The sequence below is a fragment of the Pteropus medius genome, unplaced genomic scaffold, assembly GCF_902729225.1.
Source record: "Pteropus medius unplaced genomic scaffold, Ma_sr-lr_union100, whole genome shotgun sequence".
Taxonomy (NCBI): domain Eukaryota; kingdom Metazoa; phylum Chordata; class Mammalia; order Chiroptera; family Pteropodidae; genus Pteropus; species Pteropus medius.
In genome coordinates, this window is record NW_024346667.1 from 2,910,562 (window position 1) to 2,937,940 (window position 27,379).

The following is a 27,379-nucleotide window of genomic DNA, read 5'->3' on the forward strand; positions in this document are numbered from 1 at the left end:
TCCTGTTTGCTGGACTTTCTGATTCCGGGTCAAGCATGTTCACCTCCTCTTCTCCCCGGCTGATCCAGCAATCTGGGTGACAGCGGCTCCACAGTCAGACCTGGGCCCGCTTCGTCTCACGATCTGCTGGATCCTGGACCCCCTACACCTGCCCAGGACGCGGAGGTGCGCTTCCTCCACCTACCGGATCGCAGCCCCGGGCCCTTAGCGCCCGCTGCCGCCGCCGCCGCCACCGCCGGGGGGTCTCGCTGGCCCCTCCGCGCTGATGCTGAGAAGGACCGCGGGCCCGGGGCGGCGGCCAAGTGCGGGCCTCTGGCTCATTAGATCTGTCGCGGGCGGTGCCGGTTCTTACGAGCCCCAAGCTTGCTATCTCCGGCCCGGGCTTGGATGGACACCCCTGCCCGATAAATGTGGCTGTTGAGGCAGCGGTGGCGGTGGTCGGTCCCGCTGCTGCTGCGCTCCAAGATCACCTCCGCCCCGGGGCTCTTCTGTCCCACCTTGGGGCCGTGGCCGCCCGCTCCCTACTCCCCGGCCTTGCAGCGTGGCGACAATGGACAAGATCCTGGAGGGCCTAGTGAGTTCTTCGCACCCGCTGCCCCTAAAGCGGGTGATTGTGCGGAAAGTGGTGGAGTCGGCGGAGCATTGGTTAGACGAGGCGCAGTGCGAGGCCATGTTTGACCTGACCACCCGGCTCATCCTGGAGGGCCAGGACCCCTTTCAGCGACAAGTGGGGCACCAAGTGTTGGAGGCCTATGCACGGTACCACCGGCCCGAGTTTGAGGCCTTCTTCAACAAGACGTTCGTGTTGGGTCTCCTTCAGCAGGGCTACCACTCGCTGGACAGGAAGGACGTAGCCATCCTGGACTACATTCACAACGGCCTGAAGCTGATCATGAGCTGCCCGTCGGTGCTGGACCTCTTCAGCCTGCTGCAGGTGGAGGTGCTACGGATGGTGTGTGAGAGGCCGGAGCCGCAGCTTTGTGCCCGACTGAGCGACCTCCTGACCGACTTCGTGCAATGCATCCCCAAGGGGAAATTATCGATCACCTTCTGTCAGCAGCTGGTTCGAACGATAGGCCACTTCCAGTGCGTGTCCACTCAGGAGAAAGAGCTGCGAGAATATGTCTCTCAGGTGACAAAAGTGAGTAACTTGCTGCAGAACATCTGGAAGGCGGAGCCCTCCACACTGCTGCCTTCCCTGCAAGAAGTTTTTGCAAGCATTTCTTCTACAGGTAAGTGTCATTATTTCCTAAGAAAACCTCTCTTTGAAATTCATTATGTCTCCCATACATACACCGTGTTTGCTTCCTTACCCTGAAAATATTTCTAATGGGAGCCAATCTTAGTACCCTCATCCAAAATTTTATTCCAATCCACTACCCTATTCAGGTTGTCACTTTGTACCTTGAAAACAGGCCATGTTTTTCTTTTAAAGGTTGAGAACGTTGAGATGTAAGACCTTTGGCACTAAACAAGTTGCTTGATTACTCAGCCTCTGCTCAAGTTATGGAATGCTTTGAGGATGACAGCTACTACATAAACTTCTATTTATTAGTGACTAATGGTAGCGTAATAAGGTTTCTTATGGTACTGTGACCCTATTTTTTTGTAATGAGTTTTCCTGCTGTTTTTTTAAATTTTCCCATTCTTTTATTCATGGACTGTGCAGTTTGTTTTATTACTGGATCATCCTAGTAACTGTGTAGTTTTTAAATATTGACATTTTCTGTCTGCAGTAGTGTTCCTGAGAGAGGATGCAGGTAGAGTGAGGGAATGGAAAGAATATGAGGACTTAGATAGGTGTTTTTGCACTGGGGACATAGCCCAAGAACCCCATCCTTAGAAAGCTGGGAGGGGTCAAGTGATAGATACTTGGGGAGAAAATGCTTTGTCACCTAAGAATTTTACCTGTGCCTTTATAGTTCTTGCTCTGAACTGGAGCTTCCAGCTCTGTGAGTTGTGAAGCAGTAGATCCAAAACTATGTTCTCTTCCTCTCTGCTTGGCACAAGCATTCTCCCTGGCCGTTGTTGGAAATCGAACTTGTGAAGAAAGCGTCCTTCTTTATCTTGTGAACTAGAAATAAGAGTAGAGTTTTAACAACCTCCATGCATAATGATGAATTAAATAATTTATGAAAGAAATATCAATATGTTTTTGCGGTATCTGAGTTAATTTTTTTTTTTAATTGCAATTCTTCTTGTATTGCCTATGTTGCTAGAACTGTTAGATTTCCCCGGAACATTTTCAAGTGTAACAATAAAGGTGTTCACCTTGGATTTGCTAAGCTTTTATATGGTTTAAGCCGAGTCCCCCCTAAATTCACTTTAATTTCTTCTTTAAGAGATTTTTAAAATCTTCTTTAGAGCAGCGTAATAACTCCTGTAATTAATACTTGTAAGTTACTTTGAAGGGTCTAAAGCGAGAATTTAAATAACTTTCATTTCTTACTACTGCTTTACAAATGAATATTTTAGCACGGCAATAACTTAATATTAAAGAATGCAAGAAAATAAAGTAACTTATGGACTAAATATGGCAATAATGAACATCGGTTTTTATATTGCAGTAGTTCTGCCTATAGAGTGAGCAATCATTGCTACTCCCTCTTGATCTTTAATTTCTATAATTTAACATTCCTTTTATGTTAGAGTCTACCCATGAGGTAGTACATAACAACTGCTTCCTGATTAACACCTTTGCTGCAATTACTTTTTTTTTTCTTTTTGGTTAAGTGTTCTCTCTAAATGTTTCACTTGAACCTTCTTGCCATATTCCTTTTTCTTTTTAATTAAAAAAATAGATGCGTCATTTGAACCTTCTGTAGCATTGGCAAGCCTTGTGCAGCATATTCCTCTTCAGATGATTACAGTTCTCATCAGGAGCCTTACTACGGATCCAAATGTAAAAGATGCAAGTATGACCCGAGCTCTTTGCAGGTACTTCTTCGTGACGATATAGATGGTAACTGTAGATTTGAAAGGAAGGAGATATTTTGTTGTATTTCGTCGAAAACTTTAAGGGACGTGTTTAAAAGTGAAATCATGGAATCAAATATGTAAAGACTCTCCATTGGAATGAATTGTTTATCTAACGATATGCTTGACTGGCATCCCAGTAATTCACAAATACATTTTCAGCTTTTTTTAATTCCAAAAACATGCACATATATACACTTACTGTACAGTCAAGAGTTGGTTGGTTTGTCCATATATTTTACTAATTTCTTTGCTCATTGTTTCTTGTAACCTATTTCTTCCCTCTGGGATCTTCCTTTTTTCCCTAGCTAAGTTCATACTTTTACTTTCTCTTTAAGTTGAGATCTCTTAGTAATACACTGTTTAGTATTTGTCTGTTTGAAATGTTTTTTTCTCCCTTAGTCTTATTTTCTTCCATACTCTTATTATTAAATAAAGCTAGTCCTGTGACTCCATGCTGTTAGGGTCTTCTTTATATTATCTGTTTTTATTTCCTTTTCCCTTCATTTTAATCACTTCATCAATTCTCATTTATATGTGGTTGATTTCCAAGTCTTTATGTAAAGTCCTCATTCATTTACTTTTAAGAAACACTCTTATCTCCTCCATCTCTCCATAATGAAACTTCTCCTGTGTCCTGTTTAGCAGCAACACTTTTTTGTCAGTAATAGCACGAAAATTTCTTTTTTTTTTTTTTTTGAGAAGACTATATCATAAATTATGTTGCCCTCTGGGCAAAATAGAAAGATTCAGAGAATTATAGATTTTATGATGAAACCGAAATTAGAAATAAGTTGATCCACCTTCACTGCCTAGGGAATAATAGCTAACATTTTGATTGCATGCCATACCCTTGCAGCAGAGCCTTCTAGTAGGTCTTTTTGCCAGCAGTGACGTATCTCTCTTCTCTAAGTCATCCTGACCCACTCATTTTTCCCTTCTGATCAAGAAACAACAGGGATTTCCACCACTTACTAAATCAAGTGCAAATTTCACTTCTTGGCATTTAGCACTCCTGGTCTTAACTTTTTAGTCTTTTCAAATTAACCACAGTATCCAATTTATGATTTTCTTTTGTTTTTAAAATATATTTGGAAATCAATTTTTATCTACTTGTTTCTATGGAAAGTTGCGATCCAGTTTTTGTATTGCATTTCTAAGTTAGCTTCATAATCCTATTTAACCCATAATCTTCCCAGAGTAATTATTCTATATTACAAATACAATTGACGAGGATAGCTGTGTTTATTTTTACCACATCCCCAACTTATACTTCCTCCCACATAAATAGCAGTTACCATGCTTTACTATCATTTTCTGTAATCCAAGAATGTGCAGATGCAAATATCATACCAGGACCAGATAAGCGACATTAAAGCATGAAATAGGCCAGGTGCAATTGAATACAGGGAATGGGGTACACGAGCACCCTATAAAAGAGAAAGGTGATCCTCAACTCCAGCTGTCTTGTTGCCACAAGGAAATTTGCATTCAGTGTTGCTGATCTGATTTTTCAAAAGAAGCCTGAAATCCATTTTTTTTTTTTTTAATGTGAAATTTCCAAATTTTTAAAACATTGGAACAAATAAAACTGAAGGCTGGATATCTAGCCCTGAAGCTGCCATCTAAAAATGAAAAGTGGTTTTTTTCTCCACAAATTAAGATTAAATCTGTTTTGTAGCCTTTTATAATATTTCCAATTTTAACGTTAAATATTTCAAGTTGCATGTTTTTTTGGGGGGGGAAGTGGTTTTTGTTTTTCTTTTTTTTGGTTTTTTGGGTTTTTTTGTTTTTTTTTTTAGCTATAGAAAGAAATGGTGTATGAGGTTTATGATATGGGATGCTGGAAATAAGGAAGATAGTGGAAAAGGCTGATTGGGCGATTAGGGATAATGAAGAGACACAGCCAAGTGGCATTCTCTACCCTGTCCACTCTCACTCTCTACTAGCGCTCCCCTTACACCTGAGCTGTGGGGGTTCTGGCCTTAGGCCTTGTATTCTAGAGAGCCCAGTGTGCTTTTACCCTGTTAGTGCTGTCCCCCATGGAGAAGAGTCCACAGAACCAAGGGCATGTGTGCACATATATTCCTCTTCTAAACCACATCTTTCTTGTGTGTGTATATTTACACTCAAAAAATATACAATATATACTCACATGTGTTTGAAACAAAAAGTTTTTAAAAGACTTCATGTATTTTTTCTTTTTTAATTCAACACTATCTCAGAGCTTGTCATGTTACATCCTCATAGATAGATTCATATAGATCTATCTCACTTTTTGAAACTCTACATGTTCCATAGTATCAATACCATAGTATGCTTAGCCATTTCATTATTGATAGACATTTAAATTGTTGGCATTTTTTCATATCGTAAACAGTGCTACAGTGAATATAATTTGTACACAAGGCAAGTGTCTCTACTTTCTACTCCATGTTTGTAATGACCACAGACTTGTGAAAATCAGCCTAACAACAGTTGGAAGATGTGGAACAGCTGTCAGGGACTGTTTTAATGACTTACAACCATCATTGTTGGAAAAAGATGGCCAGTAAAACAAGGAGGGAAATGAAATGTGTGTAGGAAACAAAGGGAGCATACAGATAACTTGTAGTTAACATGCATTTGAACTTTGGGACCCCTCTTAATGTCTAATGGAACGTTTAAGTATTAAGAGCAAAAACCTTAATAAAGATAGTACTCTAGTGTTAATGTAGATAGTTATAGATGTTGTGAAAATAACCATATCGATTTAGAAGTCAGTCATTTTAATATATCGGTAGCTCTTTTGGTCATGTGTTTATGTACTTAGTATTTATGTTTGACATTTTGTACAACCAAAGTACTTATTGCCACATGTATTAATATTTGGTGGAAGAGAAGCATTCACAATAAGTATTTCCAGTCTCATATATTAACTCATTTACTCTTCATATCAGCCCTGTAAAATAAGCATGTTTTTCTGTAATCTAAAAATGAGAAAACTGAGACACAAAGAGGTTAAATATTTACATGAATATTTAGGGTTCCCCCATCTAATAAATGGTGAATTGAGATTTTTAAACCATATCACTCTAACTTTAAAAACCTGTTTTTTTCATTACTGTTTTTTTATTATATAATTCCGCAAACTGGATTACTGGGTCAAATAATATGAACATTTGGCCCAATTGCTTTCCAGTAGTTGTAACCAGTCTTCATTGTGGTTGATGTCTCACATTAGGGACAGTCTCCGTCAGACCCCATATTACTTTGTCTTTATTCCAATTAAACTGGGTTGGTATTCAAGAAGAAAAACACTCACTAATGCAAAGTGAGGCCAGTTAGGATATTTACACATTCAGTGTCCTTTTATTTATTTGAAGTTTCTTTTTCTCTTTGTTCAGTAAGATTGTGAAAGGAATGAGGAGCCCTGTTTCGATTCAAAATATAGTCTTTTTTAACAGTGCATGTCATATTTATACTGTAATCACCAGAGAGGAAAAATTTTGGTTTATATCGGTATATCTTAGTTCACTTAAAGTTGTTTAATGAATTCTTAATATTACTATGTAGCGTAAATTTAAAACTTTATTCAAAATGACCGTTTGTTAGAAATTCTTTTATGGAAATGTGTTGTATAAGAAATTGTCAGCTTACAAGATTGCAACTCCTTGAATACAAGCACCCATTATACTCATTCCTACCTCTTGATCAGTGCTTTTCATAAGCAAGCTCAGTAAATATCGAGTCACAAAGTGAGTGGTTATCTATTGTAACTTGTTACTAATAACAAAATAATGTTGAAAATATTTTCAATGCTGATAGCTTTGTTTTCCTTCAATTTTCAGAATGATTGACTGGCTGTCCTGGCCATTGGCTCAGCATGTGGACACATGGGTGATTGCACTCTTGAAAGGACTGGCAGCTGTCCAAAAGTTTACTATTTTGATAGATGTTACTTTACTGAAAATAGAACTGGTAAGTGGGAATATATAAGTCTGCTAGAATGCATGGGCTCATATAATGAATCTTTTTGTCTTTCAGTTTTCCCCTTTAAAGCATCTAATTTTGAATGTGTTCTTGTTTGGTTTTGTTTCGAATAGTAATTTAAGTAGGCTTTAGAATTAAAAATTCTGTTTAAATATAGGCTACTAAAATAATTTTTGCTGTTTTCAAAAATTTAATGTGAAAACGTATTTTTCCCATTATGTCTTAAATCCAGCTAATCAAGCTTTTGTTAAGATTATTCAGCCAAAACTATCTTTGACACCAGCACTTTCCATTGTTGGTAAACCCAGGAGTTATTCCTCAAGCCTCCTCTCATTTGCCTGTCAGCATCATTTTAACACAGTCGATCACTCCTCCTTAACAGACTTTCACCACTTAGTTTCCAGGACATTGGTCTCCCGGTTTTCATCTAAGTTCACTGGCATCTCAGTCTCCTGTAGTGGATCTTTCTTACTTTGGAGTGCCTTACAGCTTTGTCTCTGGCCTACTTTCTTCTCAGTTCACACTAACCACATATGTGTCCCATGGCTTTAAATAACATCTCCAAGTTAATGACAGCCAGGTTTATAGTTCTAGTCCATTACTCTCCCATGGACTCCATATTCAGCTTTTGTGGATAAATATAAATTATCCACAATTTATTTATTTATTTATTTTATTATTCTTATTTATGCCTACAGCACCTAGTGTTCCTAGGTGGTCTCCCATCCAAGTACTAATCAGGCCTGACCCTGCTTAGCTTCCAAGATCAGACATCGGGCTTATTCAGGGTGGCATGGCCGTAGACTAGATTATCCACAATTTAATCCCCGATTTTCCGCTCTCAGACCTTGTCTTCCCTATCTCAAATGGCCACTCCGTACTTACACTTACTCAGGCCAAATACCTTGAAGCGATCTTTGTCTCTTTTCATTCTTTCTCACCCCATATCCAACAAATCCTATTGATTCTACCTTTAAAATATACCCAGAATGCTACCACTTTTAACCAGCTACGTCACTGCCACCCTGGTCCAAAGTCATCCTCATCCCTTGCTGTAATGATTGCAGTAGCCTCCCTGCTCCTCCCCTGCAGGTGTAACACGAGGTCCTACGTGATCCTGGCCTACTGCCGCTTCTCTCATCCAGTCTCCTCCCACTGTCAGTGCTTCAGTTTCTGTGTTTTACTTACACTGCCCTCCTTGCTATATCTCTAGTACACCAGGCCGGAGGCCTCAGGGCCCTGTAGTGCTGGCTTTGCCCTGCTTATTATACTCTTCTTCCAGGTATCTGCCAGGCTTACTCTCATTCCCTTCAGTTTTTTATAGTCAGAAGTCACCTTTTTCTTGAGGCATTTTTTAAATATTCTGTATAAAATAGCAGACCCCTTTGCTACTCAGCATCACCTGTTCATCATACCCTGTTTTCATACCACTTATCTCCCTGTTACCTTTTATTGTTTTTACCTATCATCTTGACAGTAAGCCCTGGAAGATCAGAGATTTTTCTTTGATCCAGTCTTGTATCACCAGTTCCTAGAATAGTACGGATCAGTAGTAGGTGCTCAATAAATATTTGGTGAATAAATTGAATAATGGATCAGAGAGCTGTCACCTTAGAAATATAATTTGACAGAGTTTTATTTGATCAGGGGTACTTAAAAGTTGGTTAGGCCATTATATTCCCTCAGTCTCTGTCATGTTATTTTCTAACTTTTCTTCTCCCCAAGTTTAAAACATATGTTATGGTAGAACTTTCTAGGGAGGGGGTTGGAATAGTCACATAAATAATTTGGGGCCTTAGGAAAATAACCAGTGATTGGGTTAATGGCTTTCTTCCAAACTTAAGTTGGATGTCTTGTCTTTTTTAAGGTTTTTAATCGACTTTGGTTTCCTCTCGTGAGACCTGGTGCTCTTGCTGTTCTTTCTCACATGCTGCTTAGTTTTCAGCATTCTCCAGAGGCGTTCCATTTGGTGAGTTATGACCCAGTCCTTGTACATTGAAAAACCTTGTCTTAAAATTTTAGTTCAGTATCGAGTCGCATTTGTATATAGTGAAAAAAATAGTAGGTCCTGAATCTAACTATTTACATATAACTTTATGATTTCTTAGAAATTTGAGATTGTAGGATTTGTTTCCAAAGAATACATTTTCAGAATGTTTGGGGTCTCGACAAAACCACTCACTTTGTAACCACAACCAGCAATTGAAAGTTCACTGCTGTACGGGAGAGATGTCACTTGTCAGTATCACTGATGGTTGTGTTTTGCACGCGTGAACAGCATAGAAGGGGAAAAAGATTGAAAACCACTGACTGCTTTAGAATTCCAAAAACATGAAAACATCAGCCCCAGAATTAGGGCATTTCATTCTCTCTCAACCCATATCCTACAAATTCTATTGACTCCACCTTTAAAATATATCCAGACTCATACCACTTTTAACCACCTACATCACTGGTTTTGATTTGATTTGATTTGATTTCAGTAACTTGATTATCAGTTATTGCAAATGAGAAATGACAAAACATTACTTTGGGAACCTGTTCATTTATGTAGGGCATCACAGGAAAGCAGTGTTTTATCTGGTTATTCGCTTCCTCCAAGGTCTGAGCCTCAGTTTTATAGGATTGAAACTCATTATCAATGCCCCCACAATGTAAAAATCTTAAGACTACTCACCCACCACAAATTCAAAGGAGACCGATGAAGTGCAGCATTCCAGTTGCTGATTCTTAGCTAGAAATATAACTTGCCTCAGAGAACCACATACAGACTGCTCAGCGCCTCATTTCCACTGAAGGAAAATTTGCAGACTTTGTAGTAAGGCAGCCTGACTAACAAGTAATTACATTATACATTATCACTTAGGGTAAGTGATTTCTGCAGTTAAATATTCTAGTTGGTGAGCTTGATCAATCACTGACCTTATATCTATTTGTTAAAACACAAATGAAACTCAAACTTGAGCTAATAAGCAGGTGTAGCATCAAAGTTTTCGCTGTCTTCAGGCACAATTATGTGTATGCCATTTGAGAAAATGTTTGTTTTCATAATTTCTGGGAAGGAGATTCTCTGACATAATTTAATCATCCGTTCTAAGGTTTATTACTGTTTACATGGAACACATTCGTTAATCTCTCTAATTAGTTGCCAATGCTATACTCAACCTATTTCTTTGCTCACGATTTTTTAAGACAGAATATATCTCCTTACTAGTATTACTTTTTTTTTTTCTGGGAAAAAAAGTAGTCGATTTAACAAACAGTTAATTTTGAAATATTTGGCCTATTGATATAAGTAAATAGGAAATCATTTATTTAAGGAACAGATCTGAAATTGAAAATGTGGCCTTGGTTAGCAAAGCCTATAAACAAACACCTAATTACTACCTGCATACTTTGCATTCTGACCTGACTGTCAGCTAGAATTAACCTGGGCATATAGAATTAAATCACCTACAGCTCTAACTCAGCAAAGGACTCTGGTTAGGAGTTGTTAAGTATGAGCAATACTCTGGAATCACAAGTATCATTATTATATCATATGTTTAGAGTATTTTAGAGCAAACCAAGATGGTTATAATGTGTATTATTATGTGCCAAGTTGCTTTTCATGTGCTTTTGATAAGTGGAGAAAATTTTAAACAGGAGTAAAAATACCAAAGCTTGTAATAAGTTATATATATCTTCTTGCATAGTAACTTAAGTTTAATGGGTATTACAGTAATGTCTACAAATGTTTAGATTTGCTAATTCAAAAAAATCAACTTTCAAGCATTTAAAAGGTAATGGCCTGCCTAGACATACATCTATATGCCTGTGAGGGACTTAGTCTTATTTCTGTGTCAGTTACAGTTTTGACCACATAGGATATAGTAGTAGACAACCATATTACCTGATTGTAAAAACCATATCAACATTAGGAAAGCTTTTAGAAGATTTGGAATTGTAAATTAAATAACCATTTTAAACATTCTTTCCTCTTCGTGTCTTCCACCTCTCTCACTCTTCTTCGCCTCTGGGGAAACAAAACAAATTTAGATTTTTGACTATTTTAGCAAGAGAGTATCTGATAGATATGCAGTAAAATTATAATTCAGATTTGCTTAGGAATGAAGAAGCAATAGCAACAGAGTGAACTCAACAGGAACTGGTCATTTCATGGTCAGATTAATACTTTTGATGGAGGTGAGGTTAAAGAAGGTAGTACAAAAGCTAAAATGTGATTTAAGACCTCAAACATAAGTGTAAACTAGACAGCAGGTGGGAATAGTGTTAATTTAAGAATATGGTGGTTCTTTGTAGGGCGAAGGAAAGGGAGTTGATAATCCTGTAATTGTTACTGCCTTTGACGATAAGACCATATTCTTTCAAGTGAAAGATCTATAATTCACACTAGATGGAGCTCTAGGTTTATCTTTTCAAAGTTTGTTCCTTTCGAACAATCTGGTAGATATAATAACCCTAACACTTTTCAACTTTGAGCATTCTTTAGAATGGCAGCAGTGACTAAGGCTCCTATTTTGTTCCTTAGTTTGTATCTTAGATGAAGGGAGGGGGTCTTATATGGAATTACAATCATATGTGACTTTGAAAACTAGATTTACCTTGATATTCTAGAAATTTTTAACTTCATAATTTTTTAGAAAGTCTGACTAAACATGCAGAAGAATATGTGCTGATTGAGTAACGGTTGATTTCTTTTTGTAGGTCAGAGAATTTGTTACCAATTTGTATAAATTGAGGAATGTTTGTCTTTTTTTCTCTTCAGATTGTGCCTCATGTCCTTAATTTGGTTCACTCCTTCAGAAGTGATGGTCTGCCTTCCAGTACAGCCTTCTTAGTGCAGTTAACAGAATTGATACACTGTATGATGTATCACTATTCTGGATTTCCAGATCTTTATGAACCTATTCTGGAAGCAATAAAGGTATGGTGATAGTTGCACCAGTATTTGTAGAGCTGCAGGTGATAGACGAATGATGTGACATATTCCTATAACCCGCTATTCAGTTACCTACTTTAGGATAATATGCTTTTTGTTTGAAAAATGCATTTTAAGTCAGGGTTCATTAATATTTAAGAGTAATCTCTTATTTGCTATAACTAATCTAAATTAATAACCGTACGCCTTCAGTTCTACAATGCCATCAATTATAAGGCGTATCTTTATAACAGCTCTTGGGGAAATTTGTTTAAAAGAAAAGTAATGATACATTAAATGACTATAAACATCAGAGTTACATCCCAGTATCAGAAGTGTTAAAATATGTAAGATGCTTCTTAGAATCAAGGAAAGGCAATTTAATTAAATTTTGACTTTGGTTTCTTCCTTTTAATTCCATTTTTGCTATGGACTATATATGAATGTCCACATTTCATAGAATTTTTACTTGAATTATTTGTGAACTTACCTGTTTTTCAACTTTGTATAATTAATACATGTTGGATCTAAAAAGCACTGATTCTGTTTGTCTTGAAGAATGGGTCACAATAAGCACATTTTCCTCTGTAAACTTATTGCATAACAAAGTGTAGCAAAAAATTGGAGAGCTTGCCTCAGCCAGACTTAATCCGAAGTTATTAGAAATAAGCTCAATTAATAGTATTTCTTTTTGAGGTCTGAAATAAAATGTAAGATCTCATTATCTTCTGTATCAAAGGAACACAGAACATTTTGTTTTTACTATGTAGTTAGCTAAATCAAACCGATTTGGGTTGAGCCCAGAACACAACACTGTTAGCAGTTAATGCGTCCCATTGATGCGACAGTTTGACATGTCAGAAGTAAATGCTTCATGTACAGAGGCTTTTTGTCATGGATTTGGTATTAATGTTAATCTCTCTCTATGAGGTCACTGTGCCCATAGATGAAAGCTAGTGCTGTCGTTAATTGATTGTCATTCTTCACTGCTTTATATGTTGAAAATTCTGATAACTGAAATAAGCTCAGAAGAAACAAGGGTCATGCTTAACCCAGTAGCTATCAACAGCAATAACAACAACAAAAATCAGATTAAAATTCATTCAGAAAATGTTTGTTTTCTAAGGCATTACTACCAGATAGTAGTAGCAGTCCAAAAAAAGCCTTAATGATTTTACCAACTTTCTGTACTCTTGAGTGCTCTACTCATGCTTGAAATCAATTAAACATTTAAGATTTTATCTCATATGTCAAAAAGCAGCTAAGAAGAATCTGTGTCTTATAATAATTTTCAATATGATTGAATATGAGATTGAGTTTTAAAGTCAGAGATCATTGTACTTAGATGCTTTCATTTTAATCCCCTCATAACTTCAAGCTTTTATTTCTAAAGTTTAATACTGGGTAAATATTAGTAGTGAATGAAAAAGATATTTCTTATTTTCATTACAAAAGTTAAAAACAAATTGTTTGTTTAATCGCGTGCGAATTTATGTCCTCATTCTACTGCCTTTGAATAAGTGCTATTCAAACATAATTGTCTGTATGCTCTCTAATCTTAGTTTTATTTTTAAAACATTTCACTGGCAAATACGAAACAAATAGTTTAGTGTGACTTAAATTCCTGGTTGATGAGTATTCCTTGACTTGGTAAACTCTACCTTTAGGAAATATTTATTTTAGGAGACAATTCTTTTTGCATATAGTGTAATTTGATTTTTCGATGACCGGTCAGGATTTCACAGTGATTTCAAAACTAAGTGGGAGGAAAAAAAGTTTAAATGTCAGTGGAAGAATTTCTTTATGGTGTTAATTTAATAACAAAAGTAGTTTATAATTTTAAAGTATTTTTCCTCTATGATATACAGGATTTTCCTAAGCCCAGTGAAGAGAAGATTAAATTGATTCTCAATCAAAGTGCCTGGACTTCTCAATCCAATTCTTTGGCATCTTGCTTGTCTAGACTTTCTGGAAAATCTGAAACCGGGAAAACTGGTCTTATTAATCTAGGAAATACATGTTATATGAACAGTGTTATACAAGCATTGTTTATGGCCACAGAGTAAGTTTAATTTGAACTTTTTTAAAATTTTAACTGTAGAAATTGATGCAGGCTAATGAAATGTAAGATGGTAGGATTGACTTCACATTATTTTACATTATAATGGCAGAAATATTAATATTTTCATATAATTGCCTTTTTCAGAAATGAAATTGTTTTTAGTGCTTATGAACTATTAAAATGTTATATGAATTCTACTTTATATTATATATTGCATTTACAATCTTATAAATTACTCTGACTTGATATTTATTAGCGTAACAAGAGAAGTTGATTGAGCATATGCCAAAGAGTTTGTGTCCTCAAGTACTAATTTGTTATTATCCTGTATGACTGTATTTTTTTTTAACCTATATATCTTTTGAGGGAGTCATGTCGAGTTTTTTTTCTGCTCATAGATATTTTGCTGTTTGTCAAATCAGTAACTTCTTGCTGTTACAGAAGTTTAAGCTCTGCTTCTCACCCCAAGTTGATTACTACTGAACAAATATATAAACAGATATGTTCCTTTACCCTCTTATAGATTTACTTCCAAATTCATTTTCTTTTGCCCTCAAGTAAATAGGAAATCAGAGGTGGTTAGCTATGTAAATGCTATCTGTAAAGGCAAATATGGTGAATTTTTCTGTTCAGTACCAACCAAGTGGAACTTTGGACCAAAGATGTTTACAAATTGAGTTCCGAGTCTTTGTAAATTTTTATGTCTACCTAGAGGAATTATAAATGAAAAGAGTTAGCTTTATTTTATTTCTTGACCTCGAAATATACTATCAACGGGAAGGTGTTTTTTGTTTGGTTTTGTGTTTTCTTTTGTTCTTTGTTTGTTTGTATTGGGGATTTTTTTTTTTTTTAAGAAAATGTGTACTCTTAGAGATAAGCAGTGCTAGGCATAAATCTGAAAGAATCCATGTGTCACCACCAGAGGTCATGTAGTCTAGCCATCTTTCTTGACAGATGATGGGGAAAGCAGACCTGAAGCAGTTACAGTTGGCAACTGCAACTCAAAGAGCACATCTTAGTATACAGTGACCAATAATACTGTCTCAGAGTAAGCAGACAGCATATATCATTTCTTTGGTAATATGTGAATTCATCATGATTGTAAAAAAAAATTAAATATAGAAATATATAAAATAAAAATCAGATACTAATAAAAATCTTCTTTTTAAATCAGACATTCCCTTTCTCAAAGGTAATTCATTAAGTTTTGTGTGCATTATTCCAGACCTTTTTTTTTGTTATGAAATTTCATCTGGTACAAAAACAAATGCATTGTGTTTTTCAAAAATATTTATAGAGAGTCTTACTTAAATATTCTTTTCCAGCCACTTACTTTAATTTTTATCTTTTAATGATTTGTGTTGGAAATATCCCCGAGTTAGGGCAATGACAGAACAGTGTCATTCTGAGTAAATGGGTATGCCACAATTTACTTAACCATACTCTTATTGCTGAATATTAGGTTGTTTTAATCAATACCTCTCTGCCCACATGCAGATATAAAGGACCCTCTTTGACTAGGGCATGCCAGATGCTCTCCAGAAAGGCTGTAGTATTTGAACTTGCTGATCATACTAATATATGCTCGTACCTATGACCCCATACCTTTAGCAGCACTTGATATAATCAGCGGTCAAAATTTTTTTCAGCCTGGAAGAAAATGTCTTTTTGTTTTAATTTGCATATTGCTGACCATTACAGAGTTTTTCCTGTCTATTTGTTCATTTATGTTTATTTTCTGAATAACTTGTTTGTTCCTTTGTGCACCTTTCCGTTGAGTTTTTTTCTTTCATAGTGATTTATATATACTCTGGATTATAATCTTTTTTTTGTTACATGCTTTCTTACAGTCACTGCAATTTAAGTTTGTACAGCATTGCATTTGCAATTTTTTATTTTATGTAATCAGATCTGCTCTTTTTCATTTATAGTGTCTGAATTTCAGGAAGCCTTCTCCCTTAAATTTCCTCTTTTTTCTTTTAAGTATTTCAGTAGTTTTGTATTTTGCATTTAGCTCAATTACTCCAAGTGACATATGTAATGATGTAAAATCTTATCTAACTTTATTTTTTTCCCAAATGGATACCCAATTGTTCCTATGCTATTTTTTGAATTGTTTATTTTTCTCCTATTTTTGTGCTAATACCACAATCTTTAAATCACTCTAACTTGATAATATGTTTTAATAACAGTATATGATTTCACACATAATTTGAAAGAATTTAAAAAGTTGCTTACTTATGCTATTAATTAATAGCTTAATCTATTTCTACTTGCTAATCCAGAAAATAGGAATGATATGCAATAGTACATAGTGCCATTGCCAGGCCACATAGGAAGTGTTTATTTAGCATCATTCTCCCTTTCCTCCTTCACTGCTACGTAAAGGGCCATCGGGTAAGAGAAGTTTTACTTTAAGGATAGTAAGTTCTTCAACTAACTTCCTTTAGCTTTTAAAAAATGCATGTATGTGTGTACATATTTATATAAAAATCATTATATTCTCTTTCAGTTTCAGGAGACAAGTATTATCTTTAAATCTAAATGGATGCAATTCATTAATGAAAAAATTACAGCATCTTTTTGCCTTTTTGGCTCATACACAGGTGAGTGTGAGTGTATGTAGTATGTATATGTTAACATACATAATATACATGTCAATATGATAATAGTCTTTAAACTTCACATTATGCCAAACTTGGTAAACCTTTTTAATTTATTAAATAATTTATGTCTCACCCAGCACAACAAATCCACTTAGAAATGCTAAAGAGATAATGCCTAAAATCAGGATATACCCTAAGTTTTTATTTCTTCCTCATACTTTCCATTTTTGTAGGTGAATATTATGCTGACTCACTGTTCTCATTATAGATGAAATCTGATTTTCTATCAAATAAATAAGCTCCTTCAAGAAGAAATATTTTAAAATGTATTTTTAATACTTTGTAGATACTAAATTTTCACAGTAACAAAAATTAACAGTTAATTTCGTGGCACCTTGCTTTTTGCTTTTTTCCTTCTCATTTCTAACATGTATATACCCTTTTATTATTACTAAGATTTTAAACTCTAGAACTTAACAGGTCGATATTTTTTCGTTAAGTTTAGGGCTGAAAATTTTATGATCATCTTTTATGTCCACAAATTAGTCCCAAGAAATGAATTTATGCTAATGGCAAGAAAGTCACATTGAGTAAATATTCATTCAACGGACATTTATTGAGAGACACAGTATGCAGTCTGATAAACAAAGAGGGTTTCTTTGTTCAAGGAACTTATAGTTTGACTTTCGAGCAGTACTATGAATAATGTATATCATTTATAAATAATACAGTATTATTTTCTGGTTTTACTCTGTCTTAATTTCACAGAGATCTAAAGGAGTATGCAATTAGGGCCATAAGAGAAGATAGATTGAGAATTAGTAGGATCGAATTGATAAAGATGCCTTGTTTCCTATCTACAAGCTGAGAAATATCTCAAGTATAACTTCTTAAAGGGAAAGAATCTAGACAGGATTGACACAAGAGATGATAGCAATGGCCTACGAGTAGTAATAGACTCAGAGACAATTTTATTATTCTCTATCTGCGGGAAATATGTTTACAAATTAAATTTAACGCCTTAGGACCCAGAGAGATGAACTTTCCCTCCAACTCCCAAACATTGTTTCCTAGTTGGACTTATGCATTCACTTTATCACTAGTCTATGTTTTCTGTATTTTATATATATAATGTATATATATAAATGTACCTACATGTATTCATAGAGATAAAAGTACATTATATATATACTATATTGAGTTATTAAATCAGAGCTACTGGGAAAGCAAAAAAAAAACCTTAGGAGGTTTCCGTGCTCCCAAGGAAAGAAGAAAGGAATAAGCAAGAGAACCTAATAAAGTTCTGTCACAGTTGAGACCCTATCTGTGAGCAGGCCAACAAGGATTATTTTAGGAGGTAGATTTCCATGTATAATTGAAAAGGCTTATTTTTCTTATAATAAAGGTAACATTTATTGAGCATTTAAGTTTCTCTAGCTCCTACGCTAAGTGGTTTACTTGTTTTATTTATTAATCCTCAAAACCAGTCTATGAGGTAATAATGTAGTGTCCCCATTTTACAGGTGGAAAAATCGGGCTTATGTTACCTGCTTTCAGGGTCATGCAAACAAGTGGCCAGATTAGGATATGAACCAAATTACCCTGGCGCCCCTGCCTGACCAGTACACTAAACCTCCTTCAAAATGCTATAAACACCCTTACTTTGATAAAATTTTCCTTAACTGAAGACTCTGTTAGGTATATCAGAAATACTCAAAATGCCGAGAGAATTCTACATGTTCAAGTTATTATCACATCTTTTCAATGCCTTTTCCATTCTTTTTTTTGTCATTGCAAATTCTAGGATTTGAACATAGACTGCTCCAAAGTCAATGAGCAGCCACTTCACTAAAGTGCCTCTGTACTAAAAAAAAAAAAAAAAAAAATCAGCAAGTCCTTAACCAGTGTGCTCACCATTCTGCACATTTATGTCACGTGGACCCAGTCAGGGATATCCTCACCTAATGTGATACAGTACACATGGCCCGGTAGAGGATTCCCCTTACTTATCTAAAACATGTATTTATTAACATGTCTTTTAAGATTGGTTTCAAAAAATTGTGGACTCAAGCACATGACTCAGAGAGTTAATTCCGAGAGCGTTCTATTAAGAGTTAGAGAGACCTGGGTTCCCATGTAATCCCCTCTGCCACTAATTTACCTCTATGACCTGGGAGTAGTCACATAGTTTCTCTAGATCTTAATTCTCTTCTCCTCTGTAGAATGAGAAATTATGAGTGAAGGTCATCTAACTCTGTTGCTAACTGATTGTATCTGCCCCCATGTCGGACACTTTGTAGTAAAGTTAAGCACAATGCAATTTTAAATAATCTTTATTATTAAACATTGTATATTAAGATTTCAGTTATTCGGTTCATTGTGTGAAAATCATATCCTTGTATTTTCTCTACTGATATCAAAAGAGAGAAGCATATGCACCTCGGATATTCTTCGAGGCTTCCAGACCTCCATGGTTTACCCCCAGGTCACAGCAAGACTGTTCTGAATACCTCAGGTTTCTGCTAGACAGGTAAAAAGTATTTTTCAAGTTACGATTTGAATTGCATTCTTTCATAACAGACTATTTCTACATAATATTTTTTTAGCTCTAAAAACATATCTCAAGCGTTAATCTTTAAAATACCTTGCATTTATTATATTTTTAAAGCGTTCTTTGTTTCTAATTTGATTTCTTTTATTTTCTTACTTTAGACCAGCTATTGTCAATGTGTGGTACAAGGACCCCTAGGGGTTCCCAAAACATTTTCAGGGGTCTTTCTTTTTCCAACTTCATATCTGTGTATATGTAGTTAAGGCCAGATTTTCTTCATATGCTTCATCCAAAACAACGTACCAATTAGACTGAATACACAGCAGATAATGAGGATCCAGCTGTCTTCTATTAACCCAATTCCTTGAAATATTCTCAACATATGAAATAATGCCATTCTTCTCACTAGATTTTTTTGGTTTTAGAAAATATAACTTTTTCATTTTGAATGTTATTTATATTAACAAGTAATGCGTTTATTACTGTTTTTAAATGTTTTATCACTTTTATTATCAGTTTTTAAATACAGTAAATCTAGATATAACCACATAAATGAAAGCTCTTGAGTTTTTCTATTATTTTTAATAGTAAAAAGGGGTCCTGCTCCTTTAGATCAGTTTATAATTGGGTGGGTTGGGTGGGTTTTATTGTCTCCTTGGTACTTAGTTAATAAAACCTATGATCTTCTTGTACCTCCCTTTTGTCATATGAATGACTGGTAAAGTTAGTTGAGCTCAACATGTGCAGCCTTCCCTCCTTTCAGCTAAGGGCCAGGCTTTCTATGAGATGCGAGGCAGACAAAGATGTATAAGACAGTTAATGAACATACATAATTAATGTAATATGTGCCATAAAATAGCAATGTGAAGAAAGTGTAATGGAATATAGGGTAGTAATAACTCATAACCTCTCTTCTAATTATGTTCTTAAACTGTTCAATATTTCTCTCGATTAAAAGAGGAGAAACTTGGTTTTTTAAATTTAGCATTATATTTGATAAAAATAATTTGTTCATATAAGCCACCAATATTTTTAAATAGAAATGACATTTAAACTTCAATGAAATAGCTAAATAATGATATACCGTCCTGCAGGCTCCATGAAGAAGAAAAGATCTTGAAAGTTCAGGTCTCACACAGGCCTTCTGAAAGTCTGGGGTGCGTTGAGACTTCTTTACAGGAAGTAGCCAGTAAGACAGCTGTCCTGACAGAGACCCCTTACACAAGTGGTGGTGAGAAGACTCTGATAGAAAGAATGTTTGGAGGAAAACTACGAACTCACGTACGCTGTTTGAACTGCGGGAGTACCTCACAGAAAGTGGAAGCCTTTACGGATCTTTCACTTGCCTTTTGTCCTTCCTCGTCTGTGGAAAACTTGTCTTTTCAAGATCCAGCATCATCACCCAGTACACAGGATGGAGGTCTAATGCAAGCCAGTGTACCTGGTCCTGCAAAAGAGCCAGGAGTTTCTCGTCCAGCAGCAGCTGCCTTTGTCTGTGACTCAGCTGTGAATGAAAGAATGGTGGTAGGCAGTCCTCCTGATGAGTTTTGCTGTAGTGAAAACACTTCTGTCCCTAATGAATCTAGCAAGATTTTCATTAATAAAGATGTACCTCAGAAACCAGGAGGTGAAGCCACACCTTCAGTAACTGACTTACTAAATTATTTTTTGGCTCCAGAGATTCTTACTGGCGACAACCAGTATTATTGTGAAAACTGTGCCTCTCTGCAGAATGCTGAGAAAACTTTGCAAATCACGGAGGAACCTGAATACCTTATTCTTACTCTCCTGAGATTTTCATATGATCAGAAGTATCATGTAAGAAGAAAAATTCTAGACAATGTGTCACTGCCACTGGTTTTGGAGTTGCCAGTTAAAAGAACTACTTCTTTCTCTTCATTGTCAGAAAGTTGGTCTATAGATGTTGACTTCACTGATATTAGTGAAAACCTAGCTAAAAAATTAAAGCCTTCTGGGACTGAAGAAGTGTGCTGTCCAAAACTGGTGCCCTATCTATTAAGTTCTGTCGTCGTCCACTCTGGTATATCTTCTGAGAGTGGGCATTACTATTCTTACGCCAGAAACGTCACAGGTACAGAGTCCTCGTACCAGATGTACCACCAGTCAGAAACTCTGGCGTTAGCGAGAGATAGTCCCAGTGCAGTTATTGAACAGGATCTGGAAAATAAGGAAATGTCAAAAGAATGGTTTTTATTTAATGACAGCAGAGTGACGTTTACTTCATTTCAGTCAGTCCAGAAAATTACGAGTAGGTTTCCAAAGGACACAGCTTATGTGCTTTTTTATAAAAAACAGAACAGCACTAATGGTTTAAGTGGTAATAATTCAACCAGTGGACTCTGGGTAAACGGAGAACCCCCTCTACAGAAAGAACTTATGGATGCTATCACAAAAGACAATAAACTGTATTTACAGGTAAGTTGGAAATAGAAGCTTCCTCATTTGTGGAAAATATTTAAACAACTGACAGTTGGTTAAATGCACGACCTAATCTCAAAATCAGTTTCTTCATCTTCAGGGAATTTACAGAGTGGTAACTTTGAAATTTGAGTATGGGTTCATATGAAATGGGTTCAACCTATATAAGTAAATTGCCTTACTTTCTAATGTTATGAATTAATTATGGAAAGTTGCAATTAGATGAGGTATAGAAGACCTTAGTTTTTAATTACAAAAGATGTGATTATTATAAAATCATTCAATGCAGACATAGAGGAAGTTTAATAAAATGGAATTATCTTCCCTCTTCCCTTTAGTCCCACCTACCAGAGGAAACAGCTGCTAAATTCGGTGTTTATTCCTTCTAGACCTTTGTATAAACATTTTAAGGACTATTTGTTGACATTCAGGTGAATAAGATAAAGGAAACTAAAAGATAGAAAATGTAAAGAAAGAATATTGTATTCTTTAAGGATCTGAGCAATAAAACCAAGGACATAATAGGTTAGTGAATGAAAGTCATGGAGTAAAGGTTTCACATGAGCTGAATTTACTTATGAATATACTTGTTAGAAGGAGTTAGTAATTTTATTATTTTAATAAAAATCTTGCTCAAAATATTTTTCTTTGAAATCTGCCAACTTCCTAATAACATCAAGGACCAACAGTAAATGATAGATGAAATTGCAGGTATATAAATTAGGTAATCCAAGTGATTTTATAAGTTTAAACAAAGTTTCTAAAAAAATTGTATTCGAAAGCCATAAAATTCCTAAAAGATACAGATCAAATAAGAGAAGAAATGGGCCGCTAGAGTACTCGTTTTTAGAGGGAAGTTTTCTCAAAAGTTTTCAAATTTACTATATTATAAAATACTCAAATAATGATACCTGATAACATTTTTAGAGCAGTATGGCAATGTTCTAGAATGACAAAAACAATACATTTTACAGAAAAAAAAAAACTCAGAATATTTGTTAGAACTGATTAACTACCAAAGATTCTAACATCTAGTCAGAAGGCTTATGATCCAGGGCAGGGGTCCCCAAACCCCAGGCTGCAGACCGATACCTGTCCATGGCCTGTTAGGAACCGGGCCACACAGCATCGATGTGCGGGCTAGCCAGCAAAGCTTCATCTGTATTTGCATCTGCTCCCCAGCGCTGGCATCACCACCTCAGCTCCACCTCATCATCAGGCATTAGATTCTCATAAGAGCACCAGTCCCTGGTACCAAAAAGGTTGGGGACCGCTGATCCAAGAAATGTAACGTATTCAACCATGTCCTTCTTGCTAGCTATAAAATAAACACTTAGAAAGTAAGCATCACGATTCTTAAAGATTAAAGAGGTGGAGTGAGGTTAAGAGTTAGGTTGTAATCAAAATTTTCTGTAATATAAAATACAGAAAATAAGGCCCAATGCAATCTTGACTTTGGAAATATGCAGGTTGTTTCTATATCAATGATTGAGTGAAATCATTATCAAAGGAGAGACATGGGTTTTGAAAAGATGAGAAATGACTCTTCATTTCTGTGATCGGAATGCCAAAAGTTCTATAATCATAACAACTACTTGTGTTGCAGCCTCGCTCTAAATAATTTTCTTGCCTTTTACCCCATTACGTACCGATGATATAGTATTTGAGTGTGATGAGCCATTCTTTTCGTTATTGTTTTAATGTCACTGTAAAGGAAAGGTGTTATGTACTTTATTCAGTTTTTTGTTTTGTGCAGTTCTGCATTTCATCTTAAGTCTCAGATTGGCAAGTTTTTTAAAGCAAAAAAGATATTGCTAAATTAATTAAAATTTAATTTTATTTAAGTTATTTTTTAATTTTCTTTATTTTACTTTACACATAGTTGGTATACAGTCTGATATTAGTTTCATTAGTTTCAGGTGTACAATATGGTGATTCAGCCTTTTTGTACCTTACAATATGATCGCCCCACTAATTCTAATTAACTATTTCATTTCTAACTTTAAAAAAATCTAGTTAGAAATTATGTAATATTACCTTGCCAGATGGAGCAATGTAACTGGGCCTTTAGTTTAAAAAATTGGAAACAGTACAGTTTTGTTATTAATGTTAACTATTTTGCAAGTCTTTCGGGACAATCACACCTAACGAGCTACGTGTTATGCTCCTACCAGTGGCTTCTAAGCCTCGTTGCCATCAGCCCCATTTGAAGTTGTACAGCCTTTACCCGAAAAATAGGCACATACCAGAACACTTTACATATTCTTCCAGGAAGTTTGTGCCCGTTTTTAGAATCCAGTTGTATAGCTTGCCAAATGGATTTGCCATTATCTATTCACTCTTCCTCCTTTCATGGCTAAGTACCTAATAGTGTTCTGATCTGAGATCATTAATATTTATTGAGCACCTAATAAATGTGTCTGGCACATAGATGAATATAATTCCTGATAATATTTCTAATAATCTGGTAGAGAAAGTTTTTAACTAATACTGTAAGGAAATAGGCTCCGTTTTCCTTAGCACTGTTTTTGAGATTTGTTTTACTTTTATTTACAGAGAAATATTCTAAAGAAAGGGTAGAAAAAAAATTCGGCCTCCTTTCATTATTTATTCCTTTTATTATAATTACCCACTTTCAAAATAGCCTCACTTTATAGAGAGTAGATAATCCATTGTTATAAACTTTGAATTCGGATCCTGTATATTAGGAAAGAAAGCCATTCTTCCATGTGTTGATGAGTGTTACAAGAACTGTAATATTTCTGTGGAGAAATTTTAGGACTGGAGCTTCCCGTTTTCCTCTTCTGTAAAGGAAGGTATTGAAACAGAACAGCCTTCAGGATCTGTCATTCTACAGAGTCAAACCAAGAGTTTGTTCTCCATCTGTGATTACGTACTTTACTAAGATATGGAAAGGATTAGTATAGTCAGTATTTTTAAAGTTACCGAGATTCAAAGGATGGTTGTTAAAGATTAAGGCAGTTTGAAATATTTATAGAGGTGATCTATCCATCTATTGTATTTAGGATTTTAACTTCAAAAAAGTTTATTTTTAATTTTAGGAACAAGAGTTGAATGCTCGCGCCCGCGCCCTACAAGCCGCCTCCGCCTCCTGTTCATTTCGGCCAAATGGGTTTGACGACAATGACCCACCTGGAAGCTGTGGGCCAGCCGGCGGAGGGGGCGGGGGAGGATTCAATACAGTCAGCAGACTCGTGTTTTGATCCCGAAAGAGTCCAAAATGCACTGGTCACAAAACATCCAATGCCATGACTGTTAAAATGTCAGACTGTAACAAGTATCATATCTATCCTTTATTTTTCTTTTCATTAGACCCTTATACTTTAAGAAAACACACTCAGTGCTTGTTTTTATTTTCTTGACAATACATTTAGTAACAAAATGCATCATGGGAAAAAAATCTACCTCTTAAAATTCCATTTGCTTTTATGGTTAGATGTGCTTGACCAAAAATTTTCAGAGGAAAATATGTACCTGGTCCTTAATTAATTAAGCTGCATCACATTTAGTGGAGGCATCTAAATGGTTCTTGCCTCAGTTTTACCGAACAAAAAGTAGAATTCATTTAGCGTCCTTTATAAAAGAATTGATGTTAGAGGTGAAGGAAATATTATTTAAAAAGAAATGAAGAAAACCCTTTATTTCCTGTATAGTTACCCTATTATTAAATTCAAGTCTTTGAAAATACTAGAGATGATACAATCTCTAATGAAGGCAATAACAAATTATCAAGTTAGAGTACTTTTCAGGTTTGTTTAGTGCTGTCCAGCATCACTGTAAGCTGCATTTCAAGAACAAATGTTTTAAAAAGGATTATTTATACATTTGTGTTGAATTGATTTTAAGAACGGTGCATGATCTGTAGGAGCAACATTTTTACCTAAAAATTGCTAACTTTGTAGCACTTCTAATTGTTTAAGGATTTTAAAATTCTATTTCAGGGAGTCTATCTTATGTGTGTTTTGAAGGAGTTGAGTTCTATCTGTGCCTTGCAGTACTGTAATTCAAAAATAGGAATCTTTGGCTGCGGAAAAACTTTTTTAAAATGAAATGTTAGGAAGTAATTTTTTGTGCTAACATTAAAATTATAACTTTTTGAAGAATATTAGATTTTCCTGAAGTAAAATCTGATGGTTCTAAATCAATAAGTGTGATATTCTTTTTTAACTCTTAGAAGAATTCAGAGGAAATGAACCTAGTCAAATAGAAAATCTTTTTGATTTTGCTACTTAATCCTCAGAATATTAAACATTGATTGCATATTTTTAGAGCTGTACATTTGGGTTTTTTTTTTTTCTTTAGTTTGAGTGATATGTTTTGCACCATTGTTTCCATTTCATAGTTCCAGTTAAAATGTTGAAATGTCAAACTCCGCCATCCCGTATTTTCTTTTGCCAGGAAATTGAAACAAGTCATTTCTTCTGGGTCTTGATTATTAGTACAAAAGAGTTCTCCCAAGTGTCCCCCTTCCTAAAGGTTTTAACTTATCCATGGTTCTACATTGTTCTAAAGATTGGTCTTTATTTTGTAAACATTTTAAGGAAAGAATGTTCTCTGGTGATTTGAGGTTTATCTGTTTCCCAAGCTTTTAATGGTGGTGGTTAAAACAGCACTTCTCATCTTAATTCCACTACCTCCCACTCCTAACCTGTTTCCAGTCATCATGAAGATGAGGAAAACTGACTGAATTAGTTAAAAACTGGAAATTCTTTGCAGAAGTGATCAAGATCTTTCTTCCCTGTAAGTGAATGAATCAGAAAGGTTTGTATCACACTTTCTTTGCTGTGGACTTCCGTTTGTTCCAATGGTGAATTTCTAAGCTACCCTATGTACTCCGTTATCCACAGGTCAGGTGATGATTCATAATCAGATTATATCAGTCTTAGCATTTACTGAAATCAGTAAAGTCATATAATACTTGATGGATTGATATTGGGCTCAGCTGCTTCTAGAAACGTCCATAAAGACAGTTAGCCCTATACACAGTTTTATCTACGAATATCAAGTCATTCAAGAATTTTATGTGTCAAAGTAATATGTATCAAATTTTCAAAATGAAAACAAAAATATGAAATTCCAGTTATGTAATAATACTGAGTTATCTAATAATTATTCAGATAACTTCATTCCAGTCAAAGACTTGAAATTAAAGTCTTTCTTTTAAGGTTAAAAATATAGTTAACAATAATTAATTGCTGAATTTAAAGTATTATACCTATTGAAGTCTTGGAACCAGAATAATCAGACATTTATTTCAAAAACCCATCCAACCAAACTTTTTAAATAAGTTAATACTTAGAACTGCTCTGATCATTTTGTTCCTCAGTAATTAGCATCCCTGTTACTTATTTGCGGCTTTAATTGTCATATTAGGTCTTTTCCTTCTCCCATATTCCCAACCCTTGTACTTTCCTCTGCCTCTTGCAAATGTTATAAGGTCTAACTATGAAGGCCGATGAGACTACTATTGCTATTTCTCTTTAGTTCGGTCCAAGGTAATGAGTTTAACTGAAGCTGCTCATTGCTGCTAAAAAGAGCACATATAATGTCTCACCACTGACAAAAATGAAAAACTGGAAATTTAAGTGTTCCTTTCAAAGATCTTTATTGACACATTGAGAAAATTAGATTTTTTTCCAGAGAGATATGCAAAGAACATAAATGTGATACGGTCAGTCATGCAAGCCCTTGTAATCCATCCACAAAGCAGGTGCCTATCGCCACTCTGACTCATGACATTTACATAGCTTAACTTGGGGAAAGGTATCTGGCGCGTTCTCCAAGCAACTTCCCACCACCTCTCTTCCCGCTGTATAATCAGAGAAAGAGGA

At 35.4% G+C, this 27,379-nt stretch overlaps 1 protein-coding gene and 1 pseudogene across 1 annotated transcript; one reads left to right on the top strand and one right to left on the bottom strand.

Moving 5' to 3' along the window:
* Positions 1-21: 21 nt before the first annotated feature.
* On the top strand, positions 22-25,824 carry USP38 (ubiquitin specific peptidase 38). Its single transcript, XM_039875846.1, has 10 exons — positions 22-1,232; positions 2,802-2,937; positions 6,807-6,936; positions 8,816-8,917; positions 11,717-11,875; positions 13,738-13,931; positions 16,444-16,537; positions 18,961-19,067; positions 20,183-21,524; positions 24,590-25,824. The coding sequence occupies exons 1-10, from the start codon at positions 551-553 to the stop codon at positions 24,749-24,751; spliced, it is 3,108 nt and encodes a 1,035-aa protein (XP_039731780.1). The 5' UTR covers positions 22-550; the 3' UTR covers positions 24,752-25,824.
* Positions 7,638-7,753, bottom strand: LOC120613634 (uncharacterized; annotated as a pseudogene).
* Positions 25,825-27,379: the final 1,555 nt, after the last annotated feature.